Source organism: Oratosquilla oratoria, chromosome 5 (genome assembly GCF_046742065.1).
Source record: "Oratosquilla oratoria isolate Oo_2021 chromosome 5, ASM4674206v1, whole genome shotgun sequence".
NCBI classification, from domain to species: domain Eukaryota; kingdom Metazoa; phylum Arthropoda; class Malacostraca; order Stomatopoda; family Squillidae; genus Oratosquilla; species Oratosquilla oratoria.
The window spans coordinates 41,216,202-41,233,645 of NC_134781.1; the positions used below are offsets into that span (position 1 = coordinate 41,216,202).

Below are 17,444 nucleotides of genomic sequence, written 5' to 3' on the forward strand. Positions count from 1 at the left end.
AGTAAAAGAAGTGTGGAAGGCGGAGGTGGAAGGAGTGAATATGAGGGGGCGTCCTAGGATGAGATGGATGAATGGGGTGAAAGGGGCGTTACAAAAGAGAGGAATGTCTGTGAAGGAAGGACGGGAGAGGACAGAAGATAGGTGTGAATGGAGAAGAGTTGTGTATAGATGATGCTGTGATGCATGAGGGGGAGTGGGTGGGGGATGGGGGGTGAGGAAGTATGTATGAAAAAAAAAAATGACGCAGCCCGAAGGGATTTCTCCCAGTCTTCTTTTCTGCATGAGGAGGGGGGGTCGCCGAATTTATGAAGCGGCCTTGCTGTGGATGTGCTGTGTCTTGCGACACTGCTTCTTACCCAGGGCAGTGGACATGATGCAGGGATGACTCGTCATCCAGGAGGTGTCAAGATAAGAGGGAGGGAGGAGGGGGGGAGGGGAGTGGAATATATAGGAAATGAAATGGGTGGGAGTGATTTCTATGCCTTTTTCTTTTTGGCTACCCCCGTGATTTTCTCAATTTTTCGAATAGTTTGCTTGATTCTTGAGGCTGAGGTCAAATACAAGGCTTCCGAGATCCATGGTGTTATTATAACGAAAAATATTACACAAAATTTAAAATACAAGCTTTCGGTTGAATCATGCAACTATCTTCAGGTAAGTAAGAATAAATATACAAAGCAGGAGTTTAAATAAGAGTAAAAAATGAACTTGGAAAGTTAGGTCGTAGCTAGGCGTCAGGTACTGGACGGAGGTGAGGTTTTCGCTTCAGCGGGACATAGCTAGACATCAGATCACTGTAGCCGGACGTTTGGCCGTTGTTGCCACGCAGCCTCGTTGTGCAGTTGTAAAATACTAAATGTGTCCGTCTGTATATTAATGATAGGGGTGTATTGTGAAATGCAGACTCTTTCCAAGATGTGTAGTTTCTTGTTGTTGTTACATTAAGTATTTTTGTATTGTTGACTAAATCTTGTCTGTTTGGAGTTTTGTTGTGTGTTTGTAATATGTGTTTGCGTAAACTTCCTTCACTGGCGTCCATTATGAGTCTCCTTCTCACAGAGGTAGTGGTAACACCAATATAAGAAGCACTGGGGGGAAGTTTGCAACCTTCTTCGGGGCAAATGAATTGGTACACCACATTAGTCTCTTTGAGGAGAGAGTTGTTTATAGCCATGTTATTTCTCATTATAAGGTTAGAGGTTTTTGTGTTTTTGTAGTATATGATAAGGGTTAATTTGTCGTGTGGGTTGGTGCATGTGACGTTACGTGCAAGGATGTTTTTGAGAACTCATTCATCTGTTTTGTATGTTGGTTTTTGTAAGAAACTGTATTGGACCAAGGGTATGGTTAATTAAATTCCACGCTACAAAGTCCTCTGCAAAGGGCACCGTACTACCCTCCTGATAGAGGGGGGGGGGAGTTCGCGACGTTAAACCAAATCAGCATTACTGAGCTACTCCGGTTATAGGAAAGATAATGGCTACTTTCCCAATCCATTTATTGGGTTCCACCCATCCACTTACAGGTCCCATCTGTCTATTTGATGGTATACATCTATCCACACATTGGCACCCAGTCATCTACTTAGTGGGTCCTACCTATCCACTTGAAATGGCATCCAACTATCCACTTGAAGTAGTACCCAATATCCACAGAGTGGTACCCACCTATCTACTTAGTGGCATTCAACTATTCACAAGTTGGCATCCATCTATCCACAAAGTGGGTATTCACCTATACACAAATGGACGCCTATCTATCCACAAAGTGGAACTCACCTATCCACTTGCCCTCTTCCACTGAGAGCTTGAGGGACGTACGGATGCCATCCCATTGGGGCAGTGCCACGCCCGAAAATGCGTAGACGCAGCCCAGGGCTACATACATTCCACCCACGGTCATCACAGCCATCATCTACAAAAAGATTAAATAAATAAGTAATATACTGTTTATATATATATATATATATATATATATATATATATACATATATATATATATATATATATATATATATATATATATATGTATGTGTGTGTGTGTATATATATACATATATATATATACATATATATATATATATATATATATATATATATATATATATGCAAGATAACCACTTTAGAAAATAAACAAACGGAAAAGAGCGCTTTCGCATATTAGATCTTCAGTGTAAATTACAAAGAAAGAGAGTACAGCCAAACATAATGTAGTATGACAAGAGCATAAGGAAGTACACTAGAAGAGGTAGTGAACGAATTGTCCGGGCGTGGGTCACATGTCTAGTATTCTAACATTTGGTAATTGTTGCTAGACGTGTGTCCCACGCCCGGATAATTCGTCCACTACCTCTCATATTGTAGTTCCTTATGCTCTTTTCATACTATGCATTGATTGGGACAATTCGTAAGAAACTGTTTCATGTAGTCTATTTGGTAAGGAATATAATTGAATGGTGTCTCATTAAAAAAAAATTCAATGAGAATCTAAATTTTAGCACTGGTCTTTTCAAACTAGATAATTTTGTTATCAACCAAATTGTAGGACAATGTCAAAAAGCTCCGCCTTAGCCATCTTGTGTGACCTTTTATTATGTGTCAATTGTCACCCATTTTATTTATCTACTCTTGTTATTATTATTATTTCTTTTTTAAGTTTTGTTATTTCTATTTTTGTTTCTTTGTAAGACAATCCATATGTATTTATGTTGAGTGATCGCTCCTGTTCTCTACACTATTGTATCTAAGTTGTAGTTTGATGTGATACTATGTACTTTGAAAATGTCTTAAATAGACGAAAACGTTCAGTATTCCGATCTTTGACTTCCTCGTGGTTTCAAGCAAAAAAAAAAAAAAAAAAAAAAAATCATACTATATTATTTTGGCTGTACCCTCTTTCTTTGTAATTTACAAAGATGTAATATACGAAAGCGCTCTGTTCAGTTTGTTTATTTTCTAATGTGGTTACTTTGCATGTATAAAACACACGTTCCTAATGTTTTTATTGCACACACACACACATATATATATATATATATATATGTATATATATATATGTATATATATATATATATATATATATATATATATATATATATATTAGTAATAATAAATAAACTAATACTTGTAACTGATATTAAAAATTATACATTATACAAAATGAATATGATAAGTAACGCGGCCGAGTACATATGTAGAACGAACGAAAGAAATCAAATGAAAAAAGTAAAAGGTGAGAAGCCTACGCCAGCAGGCTTATATCTACATCTGAAGCCGTAATCCTTACTTTATTATGCACATTAGGGACTCGTGGACCAGGTAACTAAAATTCTCTGCAAAGAATCACAGAGAAGTGCGATATACGAACGTAAAATTCAGGGAATGCGAGATAGGCACGCTTCCGATTGCGCTACTGATATGAAATATGGATAAAATAGACAAAAAGTATAAATATATATACATACATATATATATATATATATATATATATATATATATATATATATACATACATATATATATATATATATATATATATATAATATCTATATATAATATGTATATATCATATGTATATATCATATCATATCATAGTGTAAGAGGCCGGTAGTGTACGAATGGAAATGAGCTAGGGTATTAGAATAATTCAGACTCGACGCCTGCTCGAGGGCGATGTTATGTCTATGTGAGGGCGACGTTTTGTCTATGTAAACACACCGACGGTGGTGACTGTTTTATAATCGATATGTAATCATAACTTTGTAAGCGCAGGTTACCTTCGTTTGACTAATGCTGAGATAAACAATTTTGCTAGTGGCATTGAAATGGCTTTCCGGATTGGTGCAAGGTGGAGAAGGAGAAAAAAAACTATTGGTGCATGAATTCAAAGTCACGCCCATAAGGAGTGACATTTACTTCAGAAGTCACCGGAGATTGGATTAGAAAAATTAGTGACGTCAGACGAAGATAGCTTAGCGTAGGATACGGGATCTCGTCAGAGAAGATATAGAGAGAAGATACAGAGAGGGTGTGGAGAGAAGATATAGAGAGGATCAGGAGACGATGTAGAGACGAGAGAAAAGAGATCCCGAGTGTAAGCAGAAGGTGAAATTACAGTGAAAGAAGAAAGAAAATTCACCACCCTTTTATTAACCCAAAGGACGAGAGGAATAGGCATGGGGCCTAGAAAATAGTGAGACTACAGGAAAAAGAAGGCATTGGGCCTACTGCTTAAGAGGAACTTGAATATTAGAGAAACTCACGTAACGAGAGGCAAGGGGCCTTGAGACGAGTGATATTACAAGTCAAATTTAAGTGACAGTGGTGACAAGGGGAGGTGAAAGTGGTGGCAGCGGTGGGATGAACGGTGCGACGAACGAACTGGGTGTTAAACACCTCCGAAGAGAAGTGGCGCAAGAAGTCTACGGGAACAAGACAACCAAAATCAAGAGTGTATTACGACTACGAGAGAAATCTACAACTTCAAGTAACTGCTACGTTGGGAACAAGCATTCTTCAAGATTCTTCAAGGTGATCATCATCTACAAGGCGGTCTTCAAGGCAGAGTGTGTGATGGAGGAGGAACAACGTCGTTGACGAATGACAAGACCGTAGAAGGACGTCGAACCAGACATTGACATCACGAAGCGACATCGCAAGCAGCCAGGCTAAAGCAAGGTATTAGTAATAAGTATGAGTACCCCTCAGAATTCTAACGTGTTGAGACACGAAATTCACACATCAAATACAAATATTCCAAAATTCACAGGAGAGTCTAACACATATGGTGTAAACAAGTTCCTGAACCTCATTGACACACTTATAGTTAGTAAAAACATTACAGATGAGAATCGTAAGATTGAGATTCTCAAGGAGAATATAGATCCAGAGCATGGAAGGGCGAGGTTTGTCATTAACTTCCAGCAAATGGAATTAATTAATCAATATGATAATTACAAGAAAGCATTTCTCAAGCATTTCATGTCCAAATGTGATCAGGATCCTATTAGATCATTGGTAAAAATTATTAAGGAAGTTAGGACAAGTGAAATTGACACAGAGTACTTAGCTAGATTAGATAGATGGTCAAAAGACATGAATTCTATCTTGAAAGATTCAGACTGGATAGAAAGATCTAGTGAGAAGATGAAAATCTCACAGGTAATCAAATTGATTACATTTAGCTTATTGGCAAAGAATTCTGATGACTTAACAGCAGAAAGGCTGTACAAAGATTTAAAATCAAATATCTGTTTAGGAGAAGTAGATTATCTTCTTCAAGGATACAGTGAGACCAGAACAATAAACCCATATGTAATGCCTATAAATCAACAAAGCCAATATAGGAACTCTAGAGAGTTTAAGAAAACAGAAGTAGGACATAGGCGGCATGCTAGAAGTCCATCTAGGGATAGGGATACCAGAATCCTATGTTTTAATTGTAATGCATGGGGACACAAGGCACAAGAATGTTTTTATGGGATTATTTGCAGAAATTGCAAATACGAAGGTCACAATGAGTATCAATGTAGGAACCCTCCATTCTGTATTTACCATAATAAAATCGGACACAGAACTCATGAATGCCGAAATTTTCGGGTACCCCAGGGCTAAGAGGAAAACCCCCAGACACAGAATAAACCATTTCAGACCTCCCCATATACATACCGATAGGCGGTATTGTGTTAAATATGGGAATGCAAGGGAGATGAAAGAAACTGACAAACTGATAATTACTGTTGGTAAAACTTCTGTAGGACCTCTCATTGCGGGTAAAGTGTTCAATAAGCCTATTCAAATTTTTATTGATACAGGGTCTGTAGTTAATGTAATTACTAGTAAAGTTTTAAACCAGTTGAACCCAGGAGTGAAAATGTTGGAACCAATCCGTTACACATTGCAAGGTGTAACTGGAAATCAGTTAAAAACATTAGGCAAGATTGAGCTAGAAGTTGCCTTGTATACAAATGAACAATTGTACATCCCAGTGATAGTGGTAGAAGAGTCTGTTTTTCCAGGAGATTTATTGATAGGATTTGCAACTATGAGAAAAGAAAACATGGTAATTTGTCCTGCTGACTTAGGAATTTTAGTGAAGTCACAGTTAATCCCATTCTTAAATCAACCAGACTTAAGACCAGTGACAGGAATCAATGAATCCTTAGATAACATTTCTATCCTAGATAGCGAGGCCGAGCGGTCCAACCCTACAGAAAGTAAAACAATTTGTGAACCCAACTCAGAAGTTCAAGAAATCCCAGAGATTACTAAATTATCAACCACAGATGCCTTGAGAATTGCAGATTGCGGATTAACAAGGTCGACATTGTTACATCCCATGTCAATTAATAAGGTTGAAGTGTGTTTGAAAGGAATCAATGTAGACTCTGAAGTAATTACAGTCCCAGAAAAGGATTGAAGTGGGACTCAGGGATTTATAAGACAAATAAGAACAGAGTAGAAGTATTAGTAATTAATACTATGAATAAAGAGATAGTTTTAAAGAAAGGTACACAAATAGGATGTATTCAGGTGTGTACTAAACCTATTAAGATTTTAAATGAGAATAGTGAGGAGATAGAATTACCAACTTCATCAATTTGTTCAGTACAAGAAGGCATAGACTTAAGAAATAGATATAAAGAATTATTACAATCAACTAATTGCCCTGAGTTGGATGAAGCTTTATTTGCTTTGCTTATGAAACATAAAAAAGCAATTGCTTTGCCGGGGGACGCCTTAGGCAAAACAACTGTTTTAAAACATCACATTAAGTTAAAACCAGGAACACAACCTATCTACATACCAGCCTACAGAGTTCCTCACTCTAAATTAGCTGTAGTAGATAAACTCATCACTGAAATGTTATCACAGGATATTATTGAACATAGTAAAAGTGAGTGGAATTTTCCGTTGATCTTAGTACCAAAGTCTGATGGGACTATGCGACCAGTTATTGATTACAGGGAACTGAATAAGCACACCATTCGTGACAGGTTACCATTACCCATTATCGGTGACATTTTGAGAAGTTTGGGAACTGAGAATAGATATTTTAGTACTATAGATATCAAATCAGCTTTTTGGCAAATAGAATTACATGAAGATTCAAGAGAGTTCACAGCATTTTCTACTACAACAGGACATTATGAGTTCAAGAGAATGCCATTTGGGTTATGTAATAGTCCATTAACTTACATGAGATTAATGAATACTATTCTAGATGGATTGTTAGGAAACACTGCCAGTGTATTTCTAGATGACATTTTAATAGTTTCTCAGACTGCAGTGGAGCACTTTAAGAAATTAGATTTGATATTCTCAAGACTAGGAGAAGCTGGGTTAAAAGTAAAACTTGAAAAATGTAAGTTCTTGCAAGACAATGTCATTTACTTAGGACATAAGATAGACAGACACGGACTGAGTACAGTATATTCAAAGGTTGACGCTGTCAAGAATTTTCCAGTTCCGACCAATGTAGACAAGGTTAGGAGCTTTTTGGGATTAACAGGATATTATAGAAAATTCATTCAAAGTTATGCTGACATTGCTAATCCACTAAGTTCATTGTTAAGAAAGGACTCAAAGTTCATATGGGGACCTGCACAACAGCAAGCTTTTGACAAGTTGAAAGATAAACTCACAAGTTCACCTATTTTAATTTTCCCTGACTATGAAAAAGAATTTATTCTTTGTACTGATGCGTCTGACATAGGGTTAGGAGGCATACTAATGCAAGAGAGAAATGGAACTTTAAAACCCATAGCTTACACATCCAGACTTTGTAATAGTGCGGAGAGAAACTATTCTATAACTGAAAGAGAAACTTTAGCAGTTATTTATTCTTTAGAAAGTTTTAGGGATATGATACTAGGGTATCCCATCAGAGTTTGGACTGATCACACAGCTATTCAGAACTTATTTAAGCATAAGAATCTTAGAGGCAGACTAGCTAGATGGTTTACGATACTTCAGTGCTATGATGTTCAATTTAATTATATTCCGGGTAGAAGGAATGTAGCAGATCCACTTTCTAGAAACATTAGTCAACCAATGACTGGGACTGGGTTGATTAATTTTGTTTGTAGTATAGAAGAATTAGTAACTTTAGATGAAGAAATGCTAATAAGAGAACAGGGAGATGATGAGACATGTGATTCAATAATCAAGCATTTGATGAACCCAAGAAGAGATCCTCCAAAGCTACTAAAGGGGTATAAGATAGAGGAATTTCATTTGATTAATGGAATTTTGTATAGGAAAACATTTGTTTAATGGGAAAGATATTTCTAGAGGTCAAGTAAATCAGTTGGTTATACCACAAACTCTGATAAATGAGATATTGAAGTTACTTCATGATAGTGATTGTAGTTCACATCCTGGAAAGGATAAAACTTATAGACAGGCACAACTTAAGTACTTTTGGCTAGGTATGAAGAAAACTATATATGATTATATAGAAAAATGTGTAAAATGTGTAAAGGTGAAGGGAAATACACCAAAACCTGCTCCTATACTCACCTATCCCATTCCACAGAAACCTTGGGAAAGAGTTCACATGGATACTTTGGAATTACCATTAACAGAGAACGGCTTTAAATACCTATTTGTTGCTATTGATTATTTTTCAAGATTTTGTATATTACAACCCATAATCAATAAGAAAGCTGAAACTATTGCTTCCGTAATCTATGATCAGATAATCTGTAATTTTACTACACCTAACATCCTAGTTTCAGATAATGGGACTGAATTTAATAACAAAATCTTGGAAAATCTATGTAATGTGTTCCACATCAAGAAAGTCAATATACTCGTTAACCATCCCCAAAGTAATGGAGTAGTAGAAAGGTTAAACAAAAAGATAATTATATGTCTTAGAACCCTAATAAGTCCTCATAGTGTAACTTGGGATACTTGGATTCCTTGTGTTAAGTGTACTCCGAACAATCAAATTAATGTAGCAACTGGGGATACACCTCATTTTATAATTTTTGGGGAGGACAAAACTCTGCCATATGAAATGTTGACTGCAGAGCAAAAACCCATATATAATATGGATGATTATATATCCAATAGGATAAATACACTTCAAAGTATTCACCAAAGAGTTAGGAAACATATGCAGGTGTATTCACAAGAGATGAGGGAACAACAACACAAAATAGCTCGTAAACTAGAATTGAAAATTGGGGAATTAGTAATGGTCAAAGCAACCTCACCCAATAATAAACTTTCACTAAGGTACACTGGTCCATATAGGGTAATTGATTCTGCAGGTGGAAACAAGTTTAAACTTAAACATTTAGAATCAAGAGAAGAATTGATAGGACATTTAGATGACATAAGGAAAATTAGCTTGCAGATCTATGAAGATGATTATAGTAATACTTTGTGCATAAATATTAATAACCCTGGAGAATATGGAGAATATTATAATGATATTTTTCAAGAGTTGAATATTAATCTTGATGTATTTTACAGATAGTATTGACCATTTATATGTATTTGGGATGGGAGACCTAAACAACTGGAACTTGGTGTCAAGCAGATACATGGAAACCTAAAACCCAGGATCTGCTGTGGTCAGACTTGGAACCTTAAGGACTTAAGGACCTCTCATCTGAGTACACACATGAGTATTGTGACCATTTTAAAGTAATAAGACTGTCTTTGAAAATGAAGTGTGTTGGAAATAATATTGAACAAGAAGAGACACTCAAACTCTAGATTAGTGTGTTTTGCAAATTAATTGCTATTGAAAAGATGATAAACCATTCAAATTTGAAAGTTAGTGCTCATAGTAATTTTTCTAATCAATTACATCCTTACTGTAGACAATCTAAGAGAAAGCATGAACTCTCTGGTTAGGAATATGTCTGTTATGAACAATTGTCATTACCAACGAATTTTGGTAGACCAGATCCCGCATTGTAACATACAAGGATCTCATTACCTGTTTTTCCCTAACAAGACAAAGGTATCAATAAATTGTCCCGGGTTGAGTCCTAAATTGGATTTGGTTGAAGGTCTTGTCTCTATTCAAGATAACTGCGAATTGCATGCAGACACTATTTCCACCATTTCTAATACCCTTAATACAATGCATTTAACCGAGGACACCTACATTTCAACCTTCAACTTCACATTGCCTGAAAACTCTCCTCCCTTGAAAATTAAGAGAAGACCATTGTCAAGATCTCCCTCAAATGAATTACCTATGATACCAATCCTTATCATACCCTTACTTTCAGTGTTAGTGGCAGCACTGATTGCCTTTGTTGTATTCCGGAGATTGGCTCTGTCAAAGCAAATCAACCATGTAACCGCTTAATTCAATACCTTATATATATATTGAGATGCATGTTATTCACATTTATAGGTATTATGTTTATGTATTATTCCCAATTTATTGCATGAATGATGTATTTTGGAGGGTAGATTAACAATTACGCAAGGGTAGATTAGCTTATTCTAGAAATATATTAGCAAGCCCTGTAAGAGGGAAATAAGAATTGGTCGGGACGACCAAGGGTAGCTGCCGAGCCCTGTAAGAGGCCGGTAGTGTACGAATGGAAATGAGCTAGGGTATTAGAATAATTCAGACTCGACGCCTGCTCGAGGGCGATGTTATGTCTATGTGAGGGCGACGTTTTGTCTATGTAAACACACCGACGGTGGTGACTGTTTTATAATCGATATGTAATCATAACTTTGTAAGCGCAGGTTACCTTCGTTTGACTAATGCTGAGATAAACAATTTTGCTAGTGGCATTGAAATGGCTTTCCGGATTGGTGCAAGGTGGAGAAGGAGGAAAAAAACTATTGGTGCATGAATTCAAAGTCACGCCCATAAGGAGTGACATTTACTTCAGAAGTCACCGGAGATTGGATTAGAAAAATTAGTGACGTCAGACGAAGATAGCTTAGCGTAGGATACGGGATCTCGTCAGAGAAGATATAGAGAGAAGATACAGAGAGGGTGTGGAGAGAAGATATAGAGAGGATCAGGAGACGATGTAGAGACGAGAGAAAAGAGATCCCGAGTGTAAGCAGAAGGTGAAATTACAGTGAAAGAAGAAAGAAAATTCACCACCCTTTTATTAACCCAAAGGACGAGAGGAATAGGCATGGGGCCTAGAAAATAGTGAGACTACAGGAAAAAGAAGGCATTGGGCCTACTGCTTAAGAGGAACTTGAATATTAGTGAAACTCACGTAACGAGAGGCAAGGGGCCTTGAGACGAGTGATATTACAAGTCAAATTTAAGTGACAGTGGTGACAAGGGGAGGTGAAACATATCGTTGAATAAATTTTCTGTAATATCCTGTCAATCCAAGGAAACTTCTAACTTTTTCTACATTGTTTGGAACTGGAAAATTATTTACTGCTTCAACCTTTGAATTCACTGTTCTAAGTCTATGCCTGTCTATCTTATGCCCCAAATAAATAACACTGTCCTGCAAGAACTTACATTTTCAAGTTTCACTTTCAATCCTTCTTCAACTAGTCTGGAGAATATCAAATCTAATTTCTTAAAGTGCTCAGCCGTTGTCTGGGAAACTATTAAAATATCATCTAGAAATACACTGGTACTGTTTCCTAACAACCCATCTAGAACTGTATTCATTAATCTCATGTAAGTTAATGGACTATTTCATAACCCAAATGGCATTCGTTTGAATTCATAGTGTCCCGTTGGAGTAGAAAATGCTGTGAACTCTCGTGAGTCTCCGTGCAACTCTATTTGCCAAAAAGCAGATTTGATATCTATAATGCTAAAATATCTATTCTCAGTTCCTAAACCTCTAAGAATGTCCCCTATCACTGGTAATGGTAACCTGTCACGTATGGTGTACTTATTCAATTCCCTATAATCAATAACTGGACGCATAGTACCATCTGATTTTGGCACTAGAATCAAAGGAAAGTTCCACTGACTTTTACTATCCTGCGATAACATTTCAGTGATCAATTTATCTACTACGGCTAATTTAGAGTGAGGAACTCTGTAGGCGGGAATGTAAATAGGCTGAGTTCCCGCCTACAATTGTTTTGCCTAAGGCGTCCCCCGGCAAAGCAATTGCTTTATTGTGCTTCACGAGCAAAGCAACTAAATTTTCATCCAACTCAGGGTAATTAGTAGGTTCTAGTTAATTCTTGTATTTCTTTCCTAACTCTATTTCTTCCTAAATTGAATAGATTTATGAAATTGGTAATTCCACATCCTCAGTACTCCCATTTAAAATTTTAATGGGTTTTGTACATACCTGAAAACATCCTATTTGTGTACCTTTCCTTAAGACTATATCTTTATTCAAAGTATTAATAATCAATATTTCCACCATGTTCTTATTTGACTCATTAATCCCTGAGTCCAATTTCAAACCTTTTAATCTATTTGATTTTGGGATGGTTAAATTTTCAGAGACTACAGTGACTCCTTTCAACTGCACTGCTACCCTATTAACTGCTCCTAAGTGTAATAATGTCGACTTTATTATGCCATCATCCACAATTTGCAAGGTTTTATTTGTAGTTGATGAATTAGTCATTCCTGGGATATCTTGAACATCTGAGTTGGGTTCACTATATGTGGCTTTACTTTCTGTTGGTCTGAACCGCTCGGCCTCGTTATCTAAAGTAAAATCTTTATCTTTCCTATCTATTTCTAGGTATTTCTTGATTCCTGTCACTGGTCTTAAGTCTGGTTGATTTGATAATGGGATTAACTGTGATTTCACCAAGATTCCTAAGTCAGCAGGACATATCACCATGTTCTCTTTTCTCATAGTTGCAAATCCTATCAATGAACCTCCTGGGAAAACAGATTCTTCTACAGTTATCACAGGAATGTGCAAATGTTCATTTGTATATAAGATGACTTCTAGCTCAACCTTACCTAATGTTTTTAACTGATTTCCAGTTACTCCTTGCAAGGAGTAATGGACTGGTTCCAAGATTTTCACATCCGGTTTCAACTGGTTTAAAACTCTACTAGTTATAACATTAACTACAGATCTTGTATCAATAAATATTTGAATAGGTTTATTAAACACTCTACCAACAATGAGAGGTCTTACAGAAGTCTTTCCAATTGTAATTGTCAGTTTATAACTATTTTTGATGTTGGAGTTTTCTTTCACCCTTCTATCACTCTTATCTTTAACATAATACTGTCTATTTTTATATATATGGGGAGTTCTATAATGTTGGTTTATTCTGTGTCTGGAGGTTTTCCTCTTGTTTCCTGGTGTATAAGAAAATTTCTAAATTCATGTGTTTTATGTCCTATCTTGTTATGGTACATACAGACCCTCATATTTACAATTTCTACAAATAGTTCCATAATAACAGTCTTGTGCTTTATGTCCCCAAGTATTACAATTGTAACATACAATTCTAGTATCCCTGGATGGACTTCTAACTTTCTGTCTATGTCCTAATTCTCTTTTCTTATACTCACTTCTAGAGTTCCTAGTTTCTTTCTGTTGTCCCACTGTCATCACATATGGATTTATGATTCTGGTCTCACTGTACCCTTGAAGAAGATAATCTACCTCCCCTAAATTCATATTTGACTTGAGATCTTTATACAGCTTTTCTGCCGTTAAATCATCAGAATTTTTGGTTAACAATCCAAATGTGATTAATTTTATTACCTGAGAAACTTTCATTTTGTCACTAGATCTTTCTATCCAATCTGAATCTTTCAAGATAGAATTCATGTCTTTTGACCATCTATCTAATCTAGCTAAGTATTCTGTGTCTGATTCACTTGTTCTAACTTCTTTGATCATTCTAACCAAAGACCTGATAGGATCCTGATCACACTTTGACATAAAATGTTTAATGAAGGCTTTTTATAGACTTCATATTAGTTGATACCTTCCATTTGCTGAAAAATTATGATAAACCTAGCTCTACCTTTCTCAGGACCTACATTCTCCTTTAAAATGTCTATTTTCCTTTTTTTATTTGTTATATTTTTACTTGCAATTAATGTATCTATGAAGTTAAGGAACTTATTAACTCCTAAGGTGTTTTCATCACCAGTGAATTTAGGAATGTTTATATTTGAGGTATGAACCTCATGACGCAAGACTGTTTCATTCATACCTTCAGTAAGTTGATTTGACTTGACTGCCTTTACGTTAGTCTTCCTTACATACTTCAGCCTCATCGTTCATCAACCTCGTCGTTCTTCAGCCTCGTCGTTCGTCAGCCTCGTCATTCATCAATCTTGTCGTTCGTCAGTCTCGTCGTTCCTCAATCTTCGTTGGAGATCGTCTTGTTTCACTCGTAGTATGAAGACTCCTCGTTCTACTAACACAGGCTTGGTTGTGGTTGTACTCTGCGTGGTTATTGTGCTTGCACTGTCAATTGGTGTAATCTTCGGAGGCGTTCGTCTAATCACTTCGGAGGAGGCTCATCCCTAGCTGCCGCCACTGTTAGCTTCGTTGCCACTAACACTTTCAGTCACTTACGTTAATCATCTGTAGGCATCATACCTCTTCCTTTACTCAGGCTTTAGTCAAGTTCCACTATGTCAGTTCGTAGGTTAAGTAAAATAAATTATCTTTCTCTTTTCTTCCGAATAAAATTACACTTGGTTATTCAAGATACACCAAGGGAATCCCACCTGGGATCCTTGTACACCCTCCAAGCCAAGTCTGCTTTGACGTCACTATTTAATTCATCCAATAGCTTTGAACGTTACAAATAAATGACACCCTTTAAGGGCGTAATTTTACCTCCATGCGCCAATAATTTCTCTCCTCCTCCTCCACCCTTTTCTACAATCAGAGAGGCTGTTATACTGTCTCAAGCAATACTGTTTACGCAAGCACTTCTGTCACAAGCAGAACGTGGATTGGTGTTTACATTTCGTCACATCAGCACCTCTATCGATACCCCAGCCTATATTTACAAACACCAGGCGGTAAGCGAGAACATGCAACTCTGCAACTTCCCCTTGGCCATTGTTTAAAAACATCCAGGTAATAAAATGAATACCTTTTTACCTACCCCTCTATCTACCTAAATGTCTACCTCAATCTACCTGCCTCTTACAGGGCTCGGCAGCTACCCTTGGTCGTCCCGACCAATTATTTCTATTACCCTATTACACAGACTAATCGTCCTTCTTTTTTATAGTGTCCACGTCAAAGATACCAATCTCAAACTGTTCACGAATGGAGAGAGCGTGTGTCCTCAGAGATGTAAAGACGCCACAATTAGCGCCTTTTTCAGAAGAGCCCTCAGCCACTTGGAGTGACACTTAAAAAGAGTTTGATCTGGTCCATCAACTCCTTATCAACAATGGATACACGAATCACGAGGTCCAAGCCAATCTCCGCAGAGTGATCGGCAATTGGTACAAACAAACACTCCCCACTACAGTAGAACACGAAGGGACAGCAATTAAGGTGTTCTACAGAGCTTACATGTCTACCAAGTACAAGGAGGATGAAAAGATTATAAAAAACATAATCTATAGAAATGTGGTCCCCAAAAACGAAAGTGACAAATTGTCCTTCACAATCTTTTACAAAAGTAGAAAGACCTCTTCTCTATTTTTAAAGAACAACCTCGCACCAGAACCTCAGGAAATTCGTCAATCCCACGTAGTATATAAATACACATGCCCAGAGGAGGCAGTCTACGTGGGAAGGACGACCACCACATTATCCAGAAGAATCACCATGCACTTGCAACTCGGAGGACCTAAGCAACACCACTGGACCCAGCATCGATGCCACCTCGATAGGGAGACTATGGTAAAAAACACCGAAGTTGTGGCAAAAGAAGAGGATCCACAGCGCTTGGCTATCTTGGAAGCCATCTGGATAAAGGAGCTGCAACCTGCCATTAATAGGCAAGTAAATGACTTCGCCCTCCTCCCTAACATGAAACCTGTTCGGAGGAGCCAGATGGACAACCCCAAGAAATCGGAGTCTCCTCCACAGAGGCCTCCCATTCCCCGCCAAAAGGAAGAACGTCCTATCATAAGTCGTTCTCAATGACTGAGAAGCAGATTAGCGCCGAGCCTGGGAGTGACCTCTCTAAGTATAGTTTCCACCAACCCGTGATCTCTCTCAGTGTTCCGTGGTCTTATGTCTGACCTATCCAGTTACAACACGGTGACTTCTCCTCGTGCTTTTCTTTTCATTCAAAATATGCTCTTTTTCCTTTTTTCTTCACTTCAACTGAGGATGCAGAAAGACCTGGGGAACGTCTTGATATTTAATTTGTTCTGCTTGTATCTTTTATTGTTTTATTTTTTGTATTAATTTATTGTATTTTGTTTACTGTGTGCTGTATTTTTGTGTTCATTATAACTTTTGTGTTTCCTATGAGTTTTGGAAATTTGATTTACTCCCTCTCCCTCTTTTTCCTTTTTTCTTCACTTCAACTGAGGATGCAGAAAGACCTGGGAAACGTCTTGATATTTAATTTGTTCTGCTTGTATCTTTTATTGTTTTATTTTTTGTATTAATTTCTTGTATTTTGTTTACTGTGTGCTGTATTTTTGTGTTCATTATAACTTTTGTGTTTCCTATGAGTTTTGGAAATTTGATTTACTCCCTCTCCCCCTACCAGAAATCTATTTTCCGCAAGCTTGAGAGCTCACGGAAAAAGTTAATCAATAATTCTTTTGCTGTCGTTTTTAACAGAATATGCCTTAGAGAGAATCTTCTGCCACGCTTCACCAATATAAATAGGAAAGTACAGTTTACAAGAATTTGCAAAGACATAAATACAATTGAGATATGAGTAGAAGGGGAACACGCAGAGCTAAAAACATAAAAATCCGTCGCGCAGGGCGGAGTCGAGGGGAGGGGATGTGTGGGTGGAGGTGTGAGGTCAGACGGGAAGAAGCAGTGTCAAGATTGGTGGGGGAGCGGGGTCAGGAGGGTGACACATTTTAACCAAACGGCTCACAGCTAGCCGTGAGATTATGTCCGGGGACTATTGACCTTTGGAGATGTTCAAGTTCGGACATTCTTCGCTTAAGGCGGATTCAACAATTTTTCTTCTAAAGCTGCAATTAGACTTAAACAAATTTTTGGCCTTGTCCCAGTCAAAAATATGATTTTTGGTAGTGACATGTTGGAACACAGCGGAATTTTCTTGGGCCTACCTAATGGAACTTTTGTGCTCCGTTAACCTGGTATTAATATCCCTGCCGGTCTGATCAAAGTACACTAAATCACAATCTTTACAATGAAGGTTATACACTCCTGGGTCCTCAGGTCCCCTTAATGTGATCCAATATTTTGTACAAGTTATATATATGTATATATATATATATATATATATATATATATATATATATATATATATATATATATATATATATATTACCTTTACTTCACCTTTACCATACACCAGATAGGGCCAGTGCCCTGTCAGTTGTGATGCCTCACGAAACCTCTCCACCAG

The 17,444-nt window shown here is 37.2% G+C and overlaps 1 protein-coding gene across 3 annotated transcripts in view; it reads right to left on the bottom strand.

Moving 5' to 3' along the window:
• Positions 1–17,444, bottom strand: part of LOC143025477 (trehalose transporter 1-like protein) — a 134,251-nt gene that overhangs the window by 8,853 nt on the left and 107,954 nt on the right. For all 3 annotated transcript variants that reach the window (XM_076185201.1, XM_076185199.1, XM_076185200.1), the window contains one exon: positions 1,779–1,914. In XM_076185201.1, coding sequence (XP_076041316.1) covers positions 1,779–1,914 — 136 coding nt within the window. The remainder of the gene's footprint in view (positions 1–1,778; positions 1,915–17,444) is intronic.